At 41.1% G+C, this 22209-nt stretch overlaps 1 protein-coding gene across 1 annotated transcript in view; it reads left to right on the top strand.

Moving 5' to 3' along the window:
• Positions 1–22209, top strand: part of FBN2 (fibrillin 2) — a 378197-nt gene that overhangs the window by 2320 nt on the left and 353668 nt on the right. Inside the window, exons 2-3 of the mRNA XM_073557740.1 lie at positions 2433–2515; positions 21819–21917. Of these exons, the coding sequence (XP_073413841.1) occupies positions 2433–2515; positions 21819–21917 (182 nt within the window). The remainder of the gene's footprint in view (positions 1–2432; positions 2516–21818; positions 21918–22209) is intronic.

Here is a 22209-nt window from a genome sequence, read left to right as displayed (position 1 = left end):
AATTTGAACTTTCAAATTTTACAAAAATTGGTTGTCATTCATATCGGTTGGTTTAGGGTTTATTATATTTTGATAATTATTTAATCAATATTGTTTGTCCATGTAGATCCCAATTATATTTTAAAGTTCTTTGTATTTGGTGAAGTACAACAGGATACCAGGTGTTTTATTCTTATACCATGCCAAACAATCTCAAAAGTTCCCCTGGAAGTCAAAGAATAAAGCCAAAATATGTTGATGCTATTAATTTAAGTTATCATTCAGTGGTGGACTTGATGCAATGTATTGCACCAAGCATTGGCTTTATGCCGGGGTCACACTTGCGAGAAACTCGCACGAGTCTCACGCCTCAATACCCGGCACTGCCACCGGCACTAAGGACCAGAGCCTGCGGCTGCATGTATTTCTATGTAGCTGAGCACTTAGGTCCCGAGTGCCGGCGGCAGTGCCAAGTATTGAGATGCGAGACTCGTGCGAGTTTCTCGCAAGTGTGACCTTATGCAGTAATACATTCTGTTAGGGCTGTGGACAAGATGTGTGGCTTTGTCTCAGCAAAGCTCCTTTTTATTAGGAGCTCTACAATCCTCTTTACTGTTAGTAAGATAAATCCATAACATATTAGTAATATAATGCCTTGGGAAATACAGGCATTGAGGGGACTTGAGATCTTGTAGACATTGTTAACCCTGTTGGCCTTGTATTTTCCTATTTATGGTATAGTGTGATCTCTCTTTTCCTTTGAGCATGACGTGCATAGCTAGCCTAATGGAGACAGTGGAAACTATAAGGGTAATATTAAAGGGTTCCCCTATCCAGATGACTGCCAATCAGCAGGGAGTAGCTTCAGTAGTTTCTGAATTAGCTTCTTTAATGGCAGAACATCGCAAAGATTTGAAAGTATGTTTTCCAAAACTACTTAATATTAGCACATAAGAGGTACAGGTTTCCTTAAAGTCTTTGAAATAACATTATTGCCTACTTAAAGGGAATCTATCACCACATTTGACCTATCTAAACTATTAACATGGGCGTACAGGTGATAGACTGCTGAAAAAAGTCCTACCTTTATGCCTCATATCAGATGCTCTGTTGTTTAGAAATCATCTTTTATCACTTTATATAAATGACCTCTTCCAGGTTCTGGGGAGGATGTTGTTTGGAAGATAACTGAGCTCTCAGAGCTTATTTTACATGAAGGGGCAGAAGAGATGGCCACAGACGTAAGCTTAAAAAGATCTGCTGCAGTAATTTACTCTATGACCTACCATGACCCAATGTGGTTACCATGCTGAGATCTTGAGAACTTCCACTCTATGGTCATGGCATGTTTAACCACACGCACTGCAAAAGAAATGCTAGCAAAGGCTTCCAGTATCCGTTGTTTCAGATGCTGCACATCTCGTATCTTCACAGCATAGTCAATTGCCTTCAGATGACCCTAAAGATAAAAGTCTAATGGGGTCAGATTGGAAGACCTTGGTGCCATTCAGCTGGCCCACGATGACCAATCCACTTTCCAGGAAACTGTTCATGTAGTAATGGTTGAACCTGACACCCATAATTGATGGTATGGTGTGGTATATGGGGTACAAAGATAGTGGGGCCATTCTTCATCAATGTAAAACTCAATGCCACTGGATATCTGAAATTGCTACATGATGATGTGTTGCCCTCTTTATGCACTGAAGAAGGCACGTTCCCTGAGTTTTTCCAGCAAGATGGTGAGCCACCACATTATGGGTGTCAGGTCCGAGCATTCCTACAAGGAATCTGACCCCCTTAGACTAGCATTTATTCTGCGGTGTTGCTATCAGTGTGTCAAGAGTGGGAGAAGAGGGTTGCATTGACAATCCAACACAATGGGCAGCACTTTGAACACATTTTATAAGTGGTCATAAACTTGTAAATAACTCATTAAAGAATGAAGTTACGTTAAAACCAAGCACACCATTGTTTTTCTTGTGAAATTCTCAATAAGTTTAATGTGTCACATGACCCTCTTCCCATTGGAAAAAATAAAGTTGGATCAAAAATTACTGACTTCAAAATGGATGCCATGGTCAACACCCATCTTGAAAAGTTTCTCCCCTCCCATATAATAATGTGCTACAAACAGGACGTTGATATCACCAACCATTCCCATTTTATTTAGGTGTATCGATATAAATGGCCCACCCTGTATAATCATAAAGCATTCTATAATCTGTATGCCCATATTAATCATTTGGCTAAGTCAAATGTGACAGATTCCATTTAATGGATCAACCATAGAAAAGTTTCAATTCTTCAATTGCCAAGTCAAAAGTTGATTTTCAGATTTTTTTACATTTCCATTTAGAAAGCAACTAGCAAATTCATGTTGGGATTTTTTCATATTTCCTGTGACTCAAAGTGTGTTCTAATACTAATCTTCTTCTTACTATTTTTATAAGGCCAAATGTATGTGGATCTAGATTTCACTCTTACTGTTGCCCTGGATGGAAAACACTTCCTGGAGGAAACCAGTGCATTGTCCGTAAGTGTAATTTTTTTTTAGCAAATCTTAGTAATTGCTTCATTATCTGCATGTTGTTTTCTCATAGGTTGGAGTTACACTGCAACTTTGTATGCTATTTAGTTTGCGCAGCCAAAGATTGCTCAATGAAGCTGCTGTACCGCAGCATAATGCAAATAGTAGCAATGCGACCAGCAAGTTTCTTCAATAAAAAAATGGTTCTTACTTGCTTGTTATGAGTGCAGTACCCCGCAGGTCCCAATGCAACTCAATTCAATTGCATTATGATGAGGCGTTCTTTAGTCATGCATCCTGTGTTTCAGCCAAAGTCACTATATAGACCCTGCCTTAATTACACCTAGAATGCCTTCATTCTGATTTGTAATCAGGTATAGAAGGTTTTCATACTCTATATGCCGAGATCGTTAGTGGGCTAAGTTATGTTGGCCAAGTTCCCCAAAAAATGGCTTGATATTCTTAATGCTCTAACCAGGCTTCAAATGTTAATGTAATACTTTTACAACATGGATTTATTTAGCCCACATTGTTATTTTTTGCTGGAATCAAAAGTCTAAATACTGGCTATTGTTAAAAGGAATCAATTATCAGGTTTATTTCCATGCTATTTAATCTGAGAGCAGCATGATGTAGGGTTTCAGATACTGATTCCAGTGATGTGTCATTTACTGATCTGCTTGCTGTCATTTTGATGAAATCATAGTTTTCACTGGGGCAGATCAAGTAGTGCTCAGATTTCTGAGATCTGTATAACTCCGTCCACACCACTGATTGTCAGCTTTCTGTGTACATTGACTGAAAGCTGCTAATCAGTAGTCAGAGTGGGGTTACACAGAGCAGTTGACTGGGAAGCATGAGACACCTAGTACTGTAGTGATAATCACCTGCTGATAAAAGACTGTTTTTTTAAACAAAGATACACAGCCTATTAAGTGACACATCATTGAAATCAGGCATCTCAGTCCCTACATCATACTGCCCTCACATTACATAGCAAAAACTCGCTGACAGATTCCCTTTATAGGGATCACATGATTTAAGGTGGAGTAGCCTTAGTCATCAATTATTTAGAAACAGTTCAATACTGTTAAAACAGTACATAGAAGAATTCTTAAAAGTAATCTGTCAGCAGGTTTTTGCTACCTAATTTGAGGACAGCATGTGGTAGGGGTTAAAAAACAGAATTCAGCTATGTGTCACTTATCAAGCAGTGTACTTTGGTTTACTTACAGTGAAGGTTTTATTACTAGGATATTGTCATTGCTGTGAATAGCTGGGATGTGCTTGTTCGTTTGACTCCACCCCTCCTGTGATAAGCAGCTCACTGTTAATAGACAGTGTATATACAGAGCCTGACTTGTGCGGGGTCAGCTTTCTGAGCTCTGCTTTATGCTATATCAAAGAGCTTTGTGACAACTGCTACCCACAGTAATCTAAGTAATACTTCCTACATCATGCTGCTCTCAGTTGATGTAGCAACAGATTAAATTTAAATCTAAATCTTAAAATATTTACTATGTATTTCATTTGAATTGTAATAGTTTAACAATGAGAATAAGAACAATGGTGTGTAAAATAAAGTTTCTAATTCTAGTTCACAAAATGAGTGCTACAGTTTGTGCTTTTTGGAAATGTCATTTACTTACAAGCTGCACATTCCATTCATGTCAATATGGGTATGGAATGAAGAGACATATTACTGCAGTCCCTTACTTTCTCCCTGCTGATTTCAGGATAGAGTGATGCCCATTCTATCTGTAATATGGCAGACAATGATAGCAGCTTCCTGTTAACAATTTGGAAGAAGAAAATTAAAATGCAGCGCAAACAGCTGACCTTTGATATAACAAAGCCTATACATCTGCCTTTGACTCATTAAAAAAAGAAAAATATACAATACATATTGACGAACCCCAATGTTACTGTAAAGTGTGAGACCACCAAGTGTTGAAGTATATAAAAATCATCATTGGCTGTGACATTTTAAAAACTTCTTCTAGCACAATAATTTATCATGAGAAATACAATGAACTGGGTTTCTATGGTTGAGCAGCTACGCACAAGTCTTAGGATTCCTTGAGCAATGCTCTTGGCTGGAGCATCATAAAGCTCACCTCTGTTGGATCATAATTTACCATCTGGCAGTCTGTTGGATGAATGTGGGTTTAATGAATGCCAGGAAAATGTTCCCTGCCCAAATCTGGAGTACCAAATGTTAAGTTTTGTGGAAGATGGATAATGGCATGGAATCAAATACCTTTGGTTCTTCACTATTTGAATGGATCTTAATAGTTCAGAATGGAATGATTCTCTAGAGAGAATTAGGCTTAACACGTTATGGCAATAGTTTGAAGAATCTACTTTCCTGTCTCGTCTCAGCGAATCAAATTTCACAGTCATTTTTCATTCAGTAAAGTATTACTGGTTTGCTTAGACGAACTTGATTACATTACTGAAAATAATTAGGTGGCTGATTCTTATACCATTGTAACTGACAAGTACATGTTTGTAGATGCCAATATTACTGTTTCCGCAAACAGTCCTGGCCATTATGAGATTATACTAGCTGTAGATCCCAACATCCATGGAACAAGATACATGGAGCAGTCTTGATGGAAGATATGTTGGCACTTGGCAACTGCACACAGTAATAGCACACTTAGGCACTATCGCAGGTAAAAATGCTTTATCAGTGGATAATGACAATTATATGTAATGACATATCACTACAATAGAAACTGTTTACTGATAAATGCATTATTGTATAACTCGAGCTGAGCCCTACAGCATTGAAGTCTCAAGGCTCTTCGAAATGCAGCCTATCTGTCACTCATTACAGGGAAATTTAAATACTATATTCAATAACATATCTGAATTGTTTGAAAATTAAATATAATACTGTGTCCAAATGAACCTGTCTTAATTATATAACTTCCTTTAGAATTTATTTCAGAGACATTATCTATACAGTGTGGAAAATAGGTATTTGATACACTGCTGATTTTGCAAGTGTTCCCACCTACAAAGAATGGAGAGGTCTGTAATTTTTATCGTATATACACTTCAACTGTGAAAGAATCTTAAAAAAATCCAGAAAATGACATTGTATGATTTTTACATAATTATTTGGCATTTCATTGCATGAAAAAAGAAAATAACAATAGAAAAACATAACTTTATATTTGGTACAGAAACCTTTGTTTGCAATTACAGAGGTCAGATGTTTCCTGTACTGTATATACTCGAGTATAAGCCGACCCGAGTATAAGCCAAGGCACCTAATTTTGCCACAGGAACTGGGTAAGCTTATTGACTCAAGTATAAGCTGGGTTTGAATTGTCCCCTCATCCCTGTCCTGCTCTGTGTGGCTCTCCCCCCTCCCATTATGCATGGCTCGGCTCCCCCGTCCCATCCTTCTATGTATGGCTCAGCTCCCTGTCCCCCTCTGTGCTCCTCCGTCCTCCTCTGTGCTCCCCCATCCCCCCTCTGTGCTCCTCCATCCTCCTCTGTGCTCCTCCATCCTCCTCTATGCTCCTCAGTGCTCCCCTGTCCTCCTCTGTGCTTCCCTCCTCCTCCTCAGTGCTCTTCCGTCCTCATCAGTGCTTCTCACGTCCTCCTCAGTGGTTCCCTGTCCTCCTCCTTGCTCCTCAGTGCTTCCCCCATCCTCCTCAGTGTTTCCCTGTCCTCCTCAGTGCTTCCTCATCCTCCATCCTCCTCTGTGCTCCCCCGTCCTCCTCAGTGCTCCTCCCATCCTCCTCAGTGCTTCCCCGTCCTCCTCCATGCTCCTCAGTGCTTCCCCCATCCTCCTCAGTGCTTCTCCCATCCTCCTCAGTGCTTCTCCCATCCTCAGTGCTTCCCCATCCTCCTCAGTGCTCCCCCAGTCCTCCTCCATGCTCCCCCCATCCTCCTCCATCATACTCACGCTTCTTGTGCCATCACTGAACATTCCTGCATCCTCCATTGTCCTGGGGCCAGCAGTTACTTCCTGTGTTGAGCAGTCACATGGTACCACTTATTAAGGTAATGAATATGCCTCCATGCCTCTGGGAGTGGAGTCGCGTCCATATTCATTACGTTAATGAGCGGTACCATGTGACCGCTCAACACAGGAAGAAGCAGCTGGCCCTGGGGCAACAGAAGATGCAGGGATGTTCAGCAATGACACAAAGAGGGTGAGTATGATGTCCCAGCCCCTGGCTTCTTCCACCGCTTCCCGTCCCCCGCTGGCTTTTCTGCACAATGACTCATGTATAAGCCGAGGGAGGCATTTTCAGCACAAAAAATGTGCTGAAAATCTCGCTTATACACGAGTATATACCCCTGGTAGCTGTTGTCCTGCGGACCACCGGATCTCCTCCTTCTCCATGTCTGATCCCATGGTTGAAGCCCTGCGGCAGAGAGCAGCACAGGAAGGTAACCAGCTTTTTCAATCTCTGCCCTGAATCAACTCATGTGTGTCTCCACTCCATTCAATGTCAGCAAGCAGTTAATCCTGAATGCTACATATGTGTTTTCAACTATGCAAGCTTATATCTGGTAACCAGCTTTTTCAAGCTCTGCTCTGAATCAACTCATGTGTATCTCCACTACATTCAATGTCAGCAAGCAGTTAATCCTGAATGCTACATATGTGTTTTTAACTATGTAAGCTTATATCTGGTATATAGTTATTTCATCTTACTCTGCTTGTCCCCTTATGTTGTGAAGTCATGAAACTTTTCAAAGTGCTTTATGATCCATGTAGTGCTGGACATTTGTTTATCTGACCACAACATTTATTGGGTCCTCCTGTCTCAATTTAGTTTGATTGATTAACGAGAAGAGAGAGAGCAAAAAAAAATAGGAGCTCTAAGCCTCAGCCTCCTATATATTCAGACATAGCTTGGGGAAGGCATTTATGCACATTTAATCGAAGTACATTTAATCAAAGTATGAGGCAGTTATAAAATGGCAGTTAGACAGGGCAGGAGACAGGTAAGACATTTATATACATCTACTCCCTGTACATTTGGATTACAACAAATATATACTATATGCATTTGTGTAATTTATATCATGGCCGCTGCATTCATACACATCCACCACCCTGGCATTAACTCTCTACACTCCATCCATATTGGCCCCTCACTCCTTTCCTCTCCTATGTATAGCACTTACGCTCTTTTCACATTGCTAAATTGCACAGATCCATTCAGTCCCACCATTCAACATCAGCGACGCTCTCACAAATCACTTATCCATCTGCTCACTCTTTCTATCCTCCTTCTCCTAGTCGCAGGAGACATTGCTCCCAACCCTGGTCACCCATGTTATAGAAAGTCAAGCCCTCCATCTGCTACACTAAGAAACCCTTCTAATCTTATTAATATTCCCTGCATGCCATCTGTCTCTCTTAATTGTGCACTTTGGAATTCTCGCTCAGTGTGTAACAAACTCTCCTTCATTCATGACTTCTTCCTTACTAATTCTCTTAACCTTCTGGCTCTTACTGAAACCTGGATCCAGCAGTCAGACACTACCACTGCTGCTGCTCTTTCATATGGTGGACTACACTTCTCTCATACCCCAAGATCAGACAATAGAGCAGGTAGAGGCGTTGGTCTGCTCCTATCACCAAAATGTACCTTTCAGGTTATCCCTCAAGTACCCTCACTTGTCTTCCCTTCTTTTGAGGTCCATGCCATCAGACTCTACATCCCCTTCTCCATGCGAGTGGCGGTGGTATATCGTCCTCCCAGCCCCTCCCATCAGTTCCTGGATCATTCTGCCACTTGGCTTCCACATTTTCTCTCCTGTGACATCCCTACCCTCATCATGGGCGATTTCAACATCCCCATTGCTCTTCCCTTCTCCCCATCTGCTACTCATCTTTTATCTCTAACCTCCTCATTTGGCCTTTCGCAGCTTACTAATTCTCCATCGCATGAAGACAGAAACTCCCTCTACTTGGTCTTCTCTTGGCTTTGTGCAGCTGATGATTTTGCAAGATCCCCTCTCCCACTCTCTGACCACAACCTTCATTCATTCTCTATCAAAAACTGCCAGGCCACTCAGGTCACCCCCACTGTCCATACTTATATAAACATACAGGCCATTAACACCCAGAAATCTATGAAGAACTTGCAGTCTTCATTGGTCCCTATCTCCCCTCTCATGTCCTGATTCTGCATTGAAGCATTACAATGAAACACTTCAAAGTGCCCTGGATGAATTTACACCTCTTATACGTAGAACACCACAACACAGACGGCAACAACCCTGGCACACCCTGCAAACACATTTCCTGCTGCGGTGCTACAGGTGCGCCGAACGTCTGTGGAGAAAATCCAGTCTACACAAAGATTTCATCCATTATAAGTTTATGCTTCGAACATACAACACTGCCCTTCACCTCTCAAAACAAACCTATTTCAACACCCTCATCACCTCACTGTCCAATAACCCTAAACGTCTCTTTGACACCTTTCATTCTCTACTCAACCCAAGCGTACAGGCCCCAACCACGGAGCTTCGAACTGACGATCTGGCGAATTACTTCAAAGAAAAAATTGACCAGATCCGACAGGAAATTATCTCCCAATCACCTCATACTGTCCTCCACTGTCCTCCCTCCCCCACTGCATCTAGCTCACTCTCTGATTTTGAGCCAGTCACAGAAGAAGAAGTAAACAGGCTCCTTGCATCTTCTCGCCCAACCACTTGCACCAGTGACCCATTTCCGTCACATCTACTTCAGTCCCTTTCCCCTGCTGTCACCCCTCACCTAACTAAAATATTTAACCTCTCTCTCTCTTCTGGTATCTTTCCCTCCTCATTTAAGCATGCCATCATACATCCACTACTTAAAAAACCATCCCTCGACCAAAACTGGGCCGCTAACTATAGACCGGTCTCTAATCTTCCCTTCATCTCTACACTCCTGGAACGCCTGGTCCACTCCCATCTTATCCGCTATCTCTTTGATAACTCTCTTCTCGACCCTCTCCAATCCGGTTTCTGCTCTTTACACGCTACTGAAATTGCCCTTACTAAAGTCTCTAATGATCTACTAACAGCTAAATCAAATGGTCATTACTCCATGCTAATTCTCATGGATCTCTCTGCAGCATTCGACACTGTGGATCATCAGCTCCTCCTCACCATGCTCCATTCCATTGGCCTCAAGGACATTGTTCTCTCCTGGTTCTCCTCCTATCTCTCTGACAGCTCCTTTACTGTATCTTTTGCTGTTTCCTCCTCCTCTCATCTTCCCCTTACTGTTGGGGTTCCTCAAGGATCAGTCATAGGCCCCCTCCTCTTCTCTTTGTACACTGCCCCTACAGGTCAAACAATCAGTAGATTTGGTTTCCAGTACCATCTCTATGCTGATGACACCCAATTATATGCTTCTTCTCCTGACATCACGCCTGCCTTTTTAGAAAACACCAGCGATTGTCTAAACGCTGTGTCTAACATCATGTCCTCACTATATCTGAAACTGAACCTGTCAAAGACTGAACTCCTTGTGTTTCCTCCCGCTACTAATGTACCTTTACCCGACATTGCCATTTCTGTGTGCGGTTCCACTATTACTCCCCAGCAACATGCCTGCTGTCTTGGGGTCTTACTTGACTCTGAGCTTTCCTTTGCCTCCCACATACGATCACTGGCTCGCTCTTGTTATCTGCACCTCAAAAACATTTCTAGAATTCGACCTTTTCTTACTTTTGACTTCTCAAAAATTCGTACTGTTTCTCTTATTCATTCTCGTCTCGACTATTGCAACTCTCTTCTAATCGGTCTCCCTCTTACCAAACTCTCCCCCCTCCAATCTGTCTTGAATGCTGCAGTCAGGATCATATTCCTCGCCAATCGTTACACCGATGCCTCTGCCTTGTGCAAGTCATTACACTGGCTACCCATCCACTCCGGAATCCAGTACAAACTTATTACCCTCACCCACAAAGCTCTCCATGGCTCAGCACCTCGCTACATCTCCTCCCTTGTTTCAGTATTCCACCCTACCCGCGCCCTCTGTTCTGCTGATGACATGAGGTTAGCATCCTCAATAATCAGAACCTCCCACTCCCATCTCCAAGACTATACACATGCTGCGCCAATTCTTTGGAATGCACTTCCCAGGTCAATATGATTAGTCCCCAATCCCCACAATTTTAAGCGTGCACTGAAAACGCATTTATTCAGACTGGCCTACCGCCTCAACACATTACCCTAACTATCCCTGTGTGGCACAGTCAAAAGTTTTTCCATAACCAGGTTCCCCGCATCATGTTCCCACATGCTTTATGCATCCATTAGTCCTCTGTGTCTGTACTGTTACACACTTAACATTATGGCTGGTCCATACAATCAGGACAATTGTTACCACCCACCTTTCGTGTCTACCTTTTTCCTCATATATTGTAAGCTTGTGAGCAGGACCCTCATTCCTTTTGGTATCTCTTATGATCTATGTGATTATTGTTATGCTGTAATGTCTATTGTCTGTATAAGTCCCCTCTGAAATGTAAAGTGCTGCGGAATATGTCGGCGCTATAGAAATAAAATTTATTATTATATTATTATATACGGTAGTTCTTGACCAAGTTTGCACACTGCAGCAGGGATTTTGTCCCACTCTTCCATACAGATCTCCAGATCTTTCAGGTTTCGGGTCTGTCGCTGGGCAACATTGAGTTTCCGCTCCCTCCAAATATTTTCGATTGGATTTAGGTCTGGAGACTGGCTATGCCACTCTAGAACCTTGAAATGCCTCTTATGGAGCCACTCCTTAGTTGCCCTGTTTGTGTGTTTAGGGTCATTGTCATGCTGGAAGACCCAGCCACGATACATCTTAAATGCTCTTACTGAGGAAAGGAGGTTGTTAGCCAAAATCTTGTGATACATGACCCCATCCATTCTTCCTTCACTACGATGCAGTCGTCTTGTCCCCTTTGCAGAAAAGCACACCCAAAGTATGATGTTTCCACCCACCGTACTTCATAGGTGGGACGTGTTCTTGGGGTTGTGCTCATTCTTCTTCTTCCTCCAAACACAGTAAGTGGAGTTGATGCCAAAAAATTCTATTTTGGTCTCACCTGACCACATGACATTCTCCCATACCTCCTCTGGATCATCCAGTTGGTCATTGGCGAACTTCAAATGGTCCTGGGCATGTGCTGGCATGAGCAGGGGAACCTTGTGTCCCCTGCAGGATTTTAATCCATGAGAGCGTAGTGTGTTAATAACAGTAATATTAGAGACTGTGGTCCCAACTCTCTTCAGGTCATTGACTGGGTCCTCCCATGTAGTTCTGTGCTTATTCCTGACTTTTCTCAGAATCATCCTTACCCCACGAGGTGGGATCTTGCATGGAGGCCCAGACCGAGGAAGATTGACAGTCATCATGTGTTTCTTCCATTTTCTATTAATTGTGCCAACAGTTGTTGCCTACTCACTAAGCTTCTTGCCTATTCACTTGTAGCCCATCCCAGGCTTGTGCAGGTCTACAATTTTTTCCCTGGTGTCCCTAGTCAGCTTTTTGGTATTGAACATGGTGGAGAGGTTGGAGTGTGATTGATTGAGTGTGACAACAGGTGTCATTTCTACAAGTAACGAGTTTAAACAGGTGCAATTAATACAGGTAATAAGTGCAGAGTAGGAGATCTTCTTAAAGAAAAGCTAACAAATCTGTGAGATCTAGAATTCTTGCTGGTTGGTAGGTAACCAAATACTTATTTCATGCAATGAAATGCAATTTAATTATTTTAAAATCATACAATGTGATTTTCTGTTTTTATTTTTAGATTCTGTTTCTCACAGTTGAAGTGTACCTATGATAAAAATTACAGACCTCTATTCTTTGTAGGTGGGAAAACTTGCAAAATCAGCAGTGTATCAGATACTTATTTTCCCCACTGAATGTTCGGTATATATATTAGATTCCATCTTCTGGAATATATAGTGTTTTAACTAAACACAAGATTTTATGTCCAGTAAACATAGAAAATCTACAGATAAAATGTATTTCTAAAAAAACAGATAAAATAGCAGTGTTATAAGCATCTAAGTTCGGCAATGTATAAGGTTTTCAACAGCATTGTGCTTGCTCTTGTGAAGAATGTTCTTCAAACTTTATACTCAGCAGCAACATTTGATAAGTTCTGTCATTGTTCTTAGCTGTCATGCCCATCATATAACATTGTGAAACTGAATTAAAACGGAAATAAAATATAGTTTTGCTCTGCCGAAAAAGTAAATAGTCAATTTTTGATTGCAGCTGAATAAAATTCCAAAAGCCAAAGTTTAAAAAGAAGCTGCACTTTAAACCTAAAGTTGCATAAAGCAATACTATAAGTGATATTGAATATCAGAAACTGCAATATATCTTATGAGAGAATTTTGATTTAATTTCAACATATGAGCCATGTCTTCCACTTCTTCATGTCTAATGAACTCACCATATTCTGTGAAAAAACACCTCAACTGCCAGCATAGAAAGGTGTCAGTTTATAACCCCTATTAAACTCTATAAAAATGAAGGGGGAGGAAGATTGAGAAGTAGTGTGACTAAACAGGTGAAGAGAAACACAAACAGAACAGAAGGATTGTGGTAAGCTTTTTATCAAGTTTTTAACTTCAACCCAGAGCTAGATTCACATCTACACTGCTCAGAGCTGGTGTGTATTGTTGTCCATTCTGCTGCTTCTGCTATGTGCTAAAGAATGAAAAGCAGGAATCCCTCCCTGTGTTCTGTCCTGTGTATAAGAGAGGTCATAGCAACTAGTCTCCTCCCACTAGCTCAGTGTCAGTTGCAAATTAGAAATAGAGCCGGTAATAGGGATTGCTGGTGAGAAAGCAGAATGCAAGTCATATAATAATGGCCAGAAATAGTGATATTCTTCATGCACATACACAACATTTTATTATGGAAAGTTATATGAACTTTTAGTTATCATTTAACTTATCCTATTGGTGTTGTTTTGTAGCTGAAACCTGTGGACTCCCTGACAATACAACAACCAATATTAAAGCGAACTTGTCAGCTGATTCATGCTGCTCAATCCGTGGGCAGCATGTATCAGGTACTGACTGTATGGACTCAGCCATGTATGTTGACTCTGAAGCACTGCAGTGTGCAAGAGAAAAGCATACTTTGAAGCCTTCTGGGGATTAATCTGTGCTGGAGACTAGTAAGACATACGGGTCGTTGGTGGCTTTTTCCCGCCCACAGTCCTGGATTGAGAGGTCTCTGCCAACATGGACAAATAGAGTCAAACTTACTTGGCTGAGTTCATACTGCCAGTGTCTGATACATGCAGCCCATGAATTAGGTAGATATCAGCTGACAGGTTCCCTTTAACTGAATAAGCCACATGAGTGTTTACCATGGAAACACAAACACTGCAATTCTATTATTTTGCCTGCTGACTCCATGGTGACTAATGACAGTTCTGCTCAGTCCTGTTATGGCTAGCTTAGGACTTCATCACCCCTGGACGAAGCTTTTGAATAGCGAAACGTGCGTTGAGTGTGGTGCGTCCCTGATTTCCTGCACTACTAGTAACTTTACCTTTATATTTTTATCTATTGTGTCTGCTGATATATATATATATATATATATATATATATGTATATATATATATATTTATCTATTATGTTCCACTGTTACACTTTGGTCAAATACTATAATATGGATATCTGATGTATGTATAGGAGTTTATTAGGACTCTATTCACACATGGGTCTATGATTAAATAAACTTATGGTTATATGGACCTATCAAATATGGTTGTTTCTAATATATATATACATATAAGTGTACGATACATGAATTTGTATGTACAGTATTTTTTTATATGTGATGGACCTTCAATAGATTTAGCAGTGCGGTATAGGAAACTCTTATCCAGGTTTACCCACCTCCTCTTTCTTGTACTTGTAGTCCCCTCTTTTCTTATAAATATATACATGATTATATGTTGTATTTTTTAAGATATTATAATAAAGATGTTTTTAGCCTTTCTCTAAAAAAAAAGCTTAATCTCATTTAGTGTTGGTTTCTGATATGCTTTTTTGGCCTAAACTATATAGGATTGCCAACTTTTGGTGCAGCTTAGGACTTCATCCTAATAAAGCACTGCAGGGTATCTGTATACGAGCACAATTGATGTAATTGACACATTTTGGACATGCCAAGCTCTATGAAGATAAATTTCATAGTTTGACCCTGGAGCTACACTCTAAAGCCATAATCTACCAAATCAAAAGAAAAAGAGGTTCATACAGCTACTACCTTAGATGATAAATGTTTCCATTTAATGTTAGATTACCTTTACAGATATGCCGATAACTCACCACCACGCTTAAACATTGGGGCAAAAAAAAATTCACTTCCGGATTGCTGATGGTCCTCCCATTCCTACAGGTGTAGTGTCCCAGTGACTAAGGAGCAGATAGTTCTCATTTTCAGTAATTGCGCGGACTAAAGTACAAAGGACATAGTGCAGACTATGCAGATATTTCAGGTAAAAGGAAAAATAAAAAGTGCGTATTAGACAACACATTCATGTGTTCTACTGATCATTCAACCCATTTACTGTATCAACAGACTGATGCAATACTGAAATGAACCCATCCGAACATCTGCCATACATTTGTGCCTCCTTCTTTATACACCTGTCACCTATCTCTAACAGCAAGAATTGGAGTTGGCGCCAATCACTTTAAAACTAAAACTTTTACAGAACAGTAGAGTGAATGCTATAAAAGGCAGCTCGAATCCATCCAGCACTCAGCTGAGCACACAGAACTGCACACAGACAATCATATCCACATTTTGCTTATGACCTGCTTGTATGGGACATGGCGCAAAAGTCACTTCATTGTATCTCTGGCTTTAGATCTTTAGTTCTTTTTACAATATGCACTGGCTTGTGCTTTATGTCACCCTAGCATAATTTCTTGATCATGAATACAAAGACGTATTGTACAGATTATACTGATTATTTTGGAACAAAAAGAATACTTATGCTTTTAAGGTTGCAAATGTGTTGACTATTGAAAGTGCAAATCATTTTATCAAGTAAAAATCAATTCATTTATTTAAAATTATATTGTTCTGCTAAAAATAGCTCTGAAATGATGTCCACCAGGATTCTAACTTCCTCGTAACTTGCCCATTCTCATCGGAAGTCCCAAAGTTGGCACCGTGAAGTGATTCGATCACATCAGCTATCATTTACACACAGGTTTTGTAAAATGACAGTGACTAATGAATCTCCATAGTGAAAACTATACAGAGATATGAATCTGTAACATAGAGAAACTTTGTTTATCTAAGGTTAAAATGGAACATTCCCCATCAGGAATAAAATGGCTTTCCAAGGTCAATTTTGACAATATTTATAGGTTCATCATGGTTTGATATGTTCCAGACTGACGTAACTAATAGCATACTTCTTTATTATAGTTTTAATTTTGCCAAGGGACCACTGAGGTTGAATGTGAATGCATATATGCAAAGCTGTGTGCTACTGACACAGAGTCTACCCTTCTTCAAATTGTAATCATTTTTAGATATATTTTGTGACTTCTGTGGTGGGCACTTACAGTCTCTAGCATGGCTATCTTCTGACACATTCCAGATGAGCTAATTGTCTAAATGTTCAGACTGATGCAGACTAAATCGGGGTGCGGATTTGGTCTTTGCATCGGGGGGGGGTCTCTTGGAATTGGTCCCTGAAGCATCCTCCAACTATGGCAACGATGTAGAAACTCTATTGGGAGCAGAAGTTTGAGCAGATTGGAGTTGTTGTCAGAATGAATCAAATGGTAGACCAATCAGAAATGGTTCCGGAGGATCAGTCAAAGTCAGGAACTAAGCCAGAGACATACCAGGCGTGAAAGCGTCAAATAACTGTAGGTAATACCTACCATATGACTACAAGTCCTATGAACTTTACCAGCAAAAACAAAGTGAAGCTCAGACAATGGAGAATGGACCTAGACAAAATATATAGAGACCTTGATGTGGTCACTAGTATATATCAGCAAGGTTTGCAGGGGCAGAGTAGATGGTGAAGGTATCACTGGAGAGAAGCTAGTACCACCTACAGAATCAAAATAGAAAAAGAATTCAGTTAAACCAGAGGTATTGCTTGAAAGTTTGGGGGCCCTGTAGAAACTGTGTGCTTTCATCGCTATTTAGATTGTGGCACAATGCTATGTAACAGAGAGGTCATTGATACCTTCGGGTGTCAGGGCTTGAGTGAGATTGCTACTCTGCACCTTCTATAGCTACAAGCTGGAGTTGTGACATTCACTGTGCTCTATAACGGATTAGTTCTTGTTGTTATTGTTTAACTTTTATAGAATATTCTGCTGTATGACAGGCCAAATGAAAGGAAAGTCAAGGCAGACATATTTAGCTTACAGAATTGTAAGAATTGTACATCCTACTACAGTTAAAGGTGTTTTTTGGTCTAAAATAAAGAGTAAAAACAAAAAAAAACACTCTTGCACATGGTACCAATTTTTTGGCCAATTTACTTACAATAAAGGCATTTTAGATTATTCATACCAGTGTCTCTCTTTTTAATTTTTAATTTTCATTATCTATTTATGACTTTATATTTTTGTTATTTTCCTTGTGCTATCCATGTCCAGTTTTTTTTCCGTTTTTTGCATTTTTGAATGGTTTGCCATTCAGCCCCAGGATGTATAGACTGTCACAATTTATGGTAGATGTTTGGATATAGTATAAGTTGTTACGTCCATTTGTTTTGTGTGTTCTAAAATAAAGGGTCCAGCGTCTCTCTGTGTGACTGCAGACTTGTGAAGCCTCCCAGAGCATGCACTATGACCTGCGAGGATTCACCTTTCTTTGTCCCAGGAACAAGGTATTCGATATGCATAATCCTGGACAGAAGCCATCTAATGTATGGAACAAGGCCATGCTCTGTGGGGACGAGCATCTAGTGGACGCATTCATCTAATGGGCACAGCCTCGCTAATACAAGTGTATTGAGCGAGGCCATGCCCGCTAGATGGAATCTGACCGGGAGTATACATATCACTGTGCGTGCGCTGGGAGGATTCCCAAGTCTACAGTCACAGACAGTACAACCCCTTTAACCCTTTCGCGCCTGAGCCTGTTTTTCCCTTCGTGACCAGGCCAATTTTTTCAATTCTGACCAGTGTCACTTTATGAGGCCATAACTCTAGAACGCTTCAACGGATCCTGCTGATTCTGACATTGTTTTCTCATGACATATTGTACTTCAGGATAGTGGTAAAATTTCTTAGATATGAACTGCTCTTATATGTTAAAAAAATCGAAATTTGGCAAAAATTTTGAAAATTTTGCAATTTTCAAACTTTTAATTTTTATGCCCTTAAATCAGAGAGTGATATCGCACAAAATAGTTAATAAATAACATTTCCCACATGTCTACTTTACATCTGCACAATTTTGGAAACATAATTTTTTTTTTTTTTTAGGAAGTTATAAGGGTTAAAAGTTGACCAGCGATTTCTCATTTTTACAACAAAATTTACAACACCATTTTTTTTAGGGACCACCTCACATTTGAAGTGAGTTTGGTGGGTCAATATGACAGAAAATACCCAAAAGTGACACCATTCTAAAAACTGCACCTCTCAATGTACTCAAAACCACATTCAAGAAGTTTATTAACCCTTCCGGTGCTTCACATGAATGAATGGAATGTGGAAGGAAAAAATAAACATTTAACTTTTTTTCACAAACATTTTACTTCAGAACCATTTTTTTTATTTTCACAAGTGTAAAAACAGAAAATGAACCACAAAATTTTTTGTGCAATTTCTCCCAAATACGCCGATACCCCGTATGTAGGGCTAAACCACTGTTTGAGCACACGGCAGAGCTCAGAAAGGAAGGAGTGCCGTTTGACTTTTTCAATGCAGAATTGGCTGGAATTGAGATAGGACACCATGTCGCATTTGGAGAGCCCCTAATGTGCCTAAACAGTGGAAACCCCCACAAGTGACCCCATTTTGGAAACTAGACCCCTTAAAGAACTTATCTAGATGTGTCATGAGCACTTTGAACCCCCAAGTGCTTCACAGAAGTTTATAACGTAGAGCCATGAAAATAAAAAATCATTTTTGTTCCACAAACATGATCTTTTAGCCCCCAATTTTTTATTTTCACAAGGGTAACAGGAGAAATTGGACCCCAAAAGTTGTTGTCCAATTTGTCCTGAGTACACTGGTACCCCATATGTGGAAGAAAACTACTGTTTGGGCACACGGGGGGGCTCGGAAGGGAAGTAGTGACGTTTTGGAATGCAGACTTTGATGGAATGGTCTGCGGGTGTCATGTCGCGTTTGCAGAGCCCCTGATGTGCCTAAACAGTGGAAATCCTCCACAAGTGACCCCTTTTTGGAAACTAGACCCCCCAAGGAACTTATCTAGATGTGTGGTGAGCACTTTGAACCCCCAAGTGTTTCACTAAAGTTTATAATGTAGAGCTGTGAAAATAAAAAAATCATTTTTTTTCCACAAAAATGATCTTTTAGCTCCCAATTTTTATTTTCACAAGGGTAACAGGAGAAATTGGACCCTAAGAGTTGTTGTCCAATTTGTCCTGAGTACGCTGGTACCCCACATGTGGGGGGGACCACTGTTTGGGCACACGGTGGGGCTCGGAAGGGAAGTAGTGACGTTCTGGAATGCAGACTTTGATGGAATGGTCTGCGGGCGTCATATTGCATTTACAGAGCCCCTGATATGCCTAAACAGTGGAAATCCTCCACAAGTGACCCCTTTTTGGAAACTAGACCCCCCAAGGAACTTATCTAGATGTGTGGTGAGCACTTTGAACCCCCAAGTGTTTCACTAAAGTTTATAATGTAGAGCTGTGAAAATAAAAAAATCATTTTTTTTCCACAAAAATGATCTTTTAGCTCCCAATTTTTATTTTCACAAGGGTAACAGGAGAAATTGGACCCTAAGAGTTGTTGTCCAATTTGTCCTGAGTATGCTGGTACCCCACATGTGGGGGGGGACCACTGTTTGGGCACACGGTGGGGAACGGAAGGGAAGTAGTGAAGTTCTGGAATGCAGACTTTGATGGAATGGTCTGCGGGCGTCATATTGCATTTACAGAGCCCCTGATGTGCCTAAACAGTGGAAATCCTCCACAAGTGACCCCTTTTTGGAAACTAGACCCCCCCAAGGAACTTATCTAGATGTGTGGTGAGCACTTTGAACCCCCCAGTGTTTCACTAAAGTTTATAATGTAGAGCCGTGAAAATAAAAAAATCATTTTTTTTCCACAAAAATGATCTTTTAGCTCCCAATTTTTATTTTCACAAGGGTAACAGGAGAAATTGGACACTAAGAGTTGTTGTCCAATTTGTCCTGAGTACGCTAGTACCCCACATGTGGGGGGGGACCACTGTTTGGGCACACGGTGGGGCTCGGAAGGGAAGTAGTGACGTTCTGGAATGCAGACTTTGATGGAATGGTCTGCGGGCGTCATATTGCATTTACAGAGCCCCTGATGTGCCTAAACAGTGGAAATCCTCCACAAGTGACCCCTTTTTGGAAACTAGACCCCCTCAAGGAACTTATCTAGATGTGTGGTGAGCACTTTGAACCCCCAAGTGTTTCACTAAAGTTTATAATGTAGAGCCGTGAAAATAAAAAAATCATTTTTTTTCCACAAAAATGATCTTTTAGCTCCCAATTTTTATTTTCACAAGGGTAACAGGAGAAATTGGACCCTAAGAGTTGTTTTCCAATTTGTCCTGAGTACGCTGGTACCCCACATGTGGGGGGGACCACTGTTTGGGCACACGGTGGGGCTCGGAAGGGAAGTAGTGAAGTTCTGGAATGCAGACTTTGATGGAATGGTCTGCGGGCGTCATATTGCATTTACAGAGCCCCTGATGTACCTAAACAGTGGAAACCCCCAATTCGAATTCCAACCCTAACCCCAACACACCCCTAACCTTAACCCTAACCCTAGCCCTAACCCTAGCCCTAACCCTAACCCTAACCCTAACCCTAACCCTAACCCTAGCCCTAGCCCTAACCCTAGCCCTAACCCTAGCCCTAACCCTAGCCCTAACCCTAACCCTAGCCCTAACCCTAGCCCTAACCCTAACCCTAGCCCTAACCCTAGCCCTAACCCTAACCCTAACCCTAGCCCTAACCCTAGCCCTAACCCTAGCCCTAACCCTAACCCTAACCCTAGCCCTAGCCCTAACCCTAGCCCTAACCCTAGACATAGCCCTAGCCTGCCTACCTGCTTTTTTTTTCTTTACTTTTTTTTATTTTTGTGTTTTTTATTTTTTGTATTTTTGACTCATAGTAACGCCACTTCTCCTCTGATTTCACACTGGCAGATGATCAGAGGAGAAGCAGCGTTACTATGTGACAAGATCGCTGCCCGGCACATAGTAACGCCACTTCTCCTCTGATCTCACACTGACAGATGATCAGAGGAGAAGCAGCGTTACTGTGTGACAAGATCGCTGCCTGACACAGCTGTGCCAGGCAGCGATCAGCTGTGCCAGGCAGCGATCTAGTCACACTGTAACGCTGCTTCACCTCTGCTCATCTGTCAGCATGAGCTCAGAGGAGAAGTCGCGTTATAATGAGGGAGATCGCCGGGAAACAAGCAGCTTTCCCAGCGAGCTCTCTCATTGTCTGCTGTGACGCGACGTCATCAGGACCTGAACCAATCAGGTCTCGATGACGTCGGGGGTCCCAGCATGCATTGTGCACCGGGATCCCCGCGTTATAAGGTATGAGGGGGTCCCGGGGGGCACAAAACCGCCGACAGTAGATAAACGTCGGCGCTGCACAAAGCCCAGAAAGCGCCAACGTTTATCTACTGTGGGCGGTCGGGAAGAGGTTAAGCTTCTACTTGCATTTTCTTATACTAAATTCCCACTAATGTCAATTGTGGACTTCAAAAGAAAATTAGTAAGCTATTATGGTAACCAGTCAGTCACATATGTTCCCTCAAGAGGGCTTGTATTCAAAATCTGCTTAAAAAAATTAAATTGAATGGAAAAACATTGACATGAAGTCTACTTTTATACCATTTTTTAATAATAATATTAATAATAATAATAGTATGTTAAATATTTTTTAACAGACTATTATCCCAACAGATAAACACATGGAAATACTGTATAAAATGGTAAAATGCTAAATGTTTTTTTGCAATATGAATAGGAATTACTGTGGAGACAATTATACATGTTTATGGACTTGGTCAATTTAATATAAATTTTAGATTCAATATTTCTATTTTTTCTCTTTCTATAGCAATTTGTAGAAATAGCTGTGGTGAAGGATTCTGCTCCCGTCCAAACATGTGCACGTGCGCCAATGGACAAGTTTCTCCGGCCTGTGTTTCAAAAACCGGTGAGTTTGATGAATGTGATTTTGGTTACCATTGTAGAGTCGGTGGGCCGAGCTGGGGGGGGTTGTCCCTCTTCTTACCGCGCACAGACGAAACAGAGACAAGATGGAAGCAAGTTCAGGGTGCAACAGGTCCAAGCTTTATTCTCTGGCCGTCCACTTGACAGCCTCCACAGTACACCGCACTTCAAAGCAATACACTTTACTTCGCTTCCCTTGTCGGCCCTCCGTTTCCAGAGCCGTTTCCTGCACATCGTACTTTACACTAGGGACGTGTATGCGTACACCGTCCCCT

Source organism: Dendrobates tinctorius, unplaced genomic scaffold (assembly GCF_039654945.1).
Source record: "Dendrobates tinctorius isolate UK_male_01 unplaced genomic scaffold, ASM3965494v1 ptg000003l, whole genome shotgun sequence".
NCBI lineage: Eukaryota > Metazoa > Chordata > Amphibia > Anura > Dendrobatidae > Dendrobates > Dendrobates tinctorius.
Note: the sequence above shows the minus strand (reverse complement) of the source record. Positions and strands in the feature narration are given on the sequence as shown.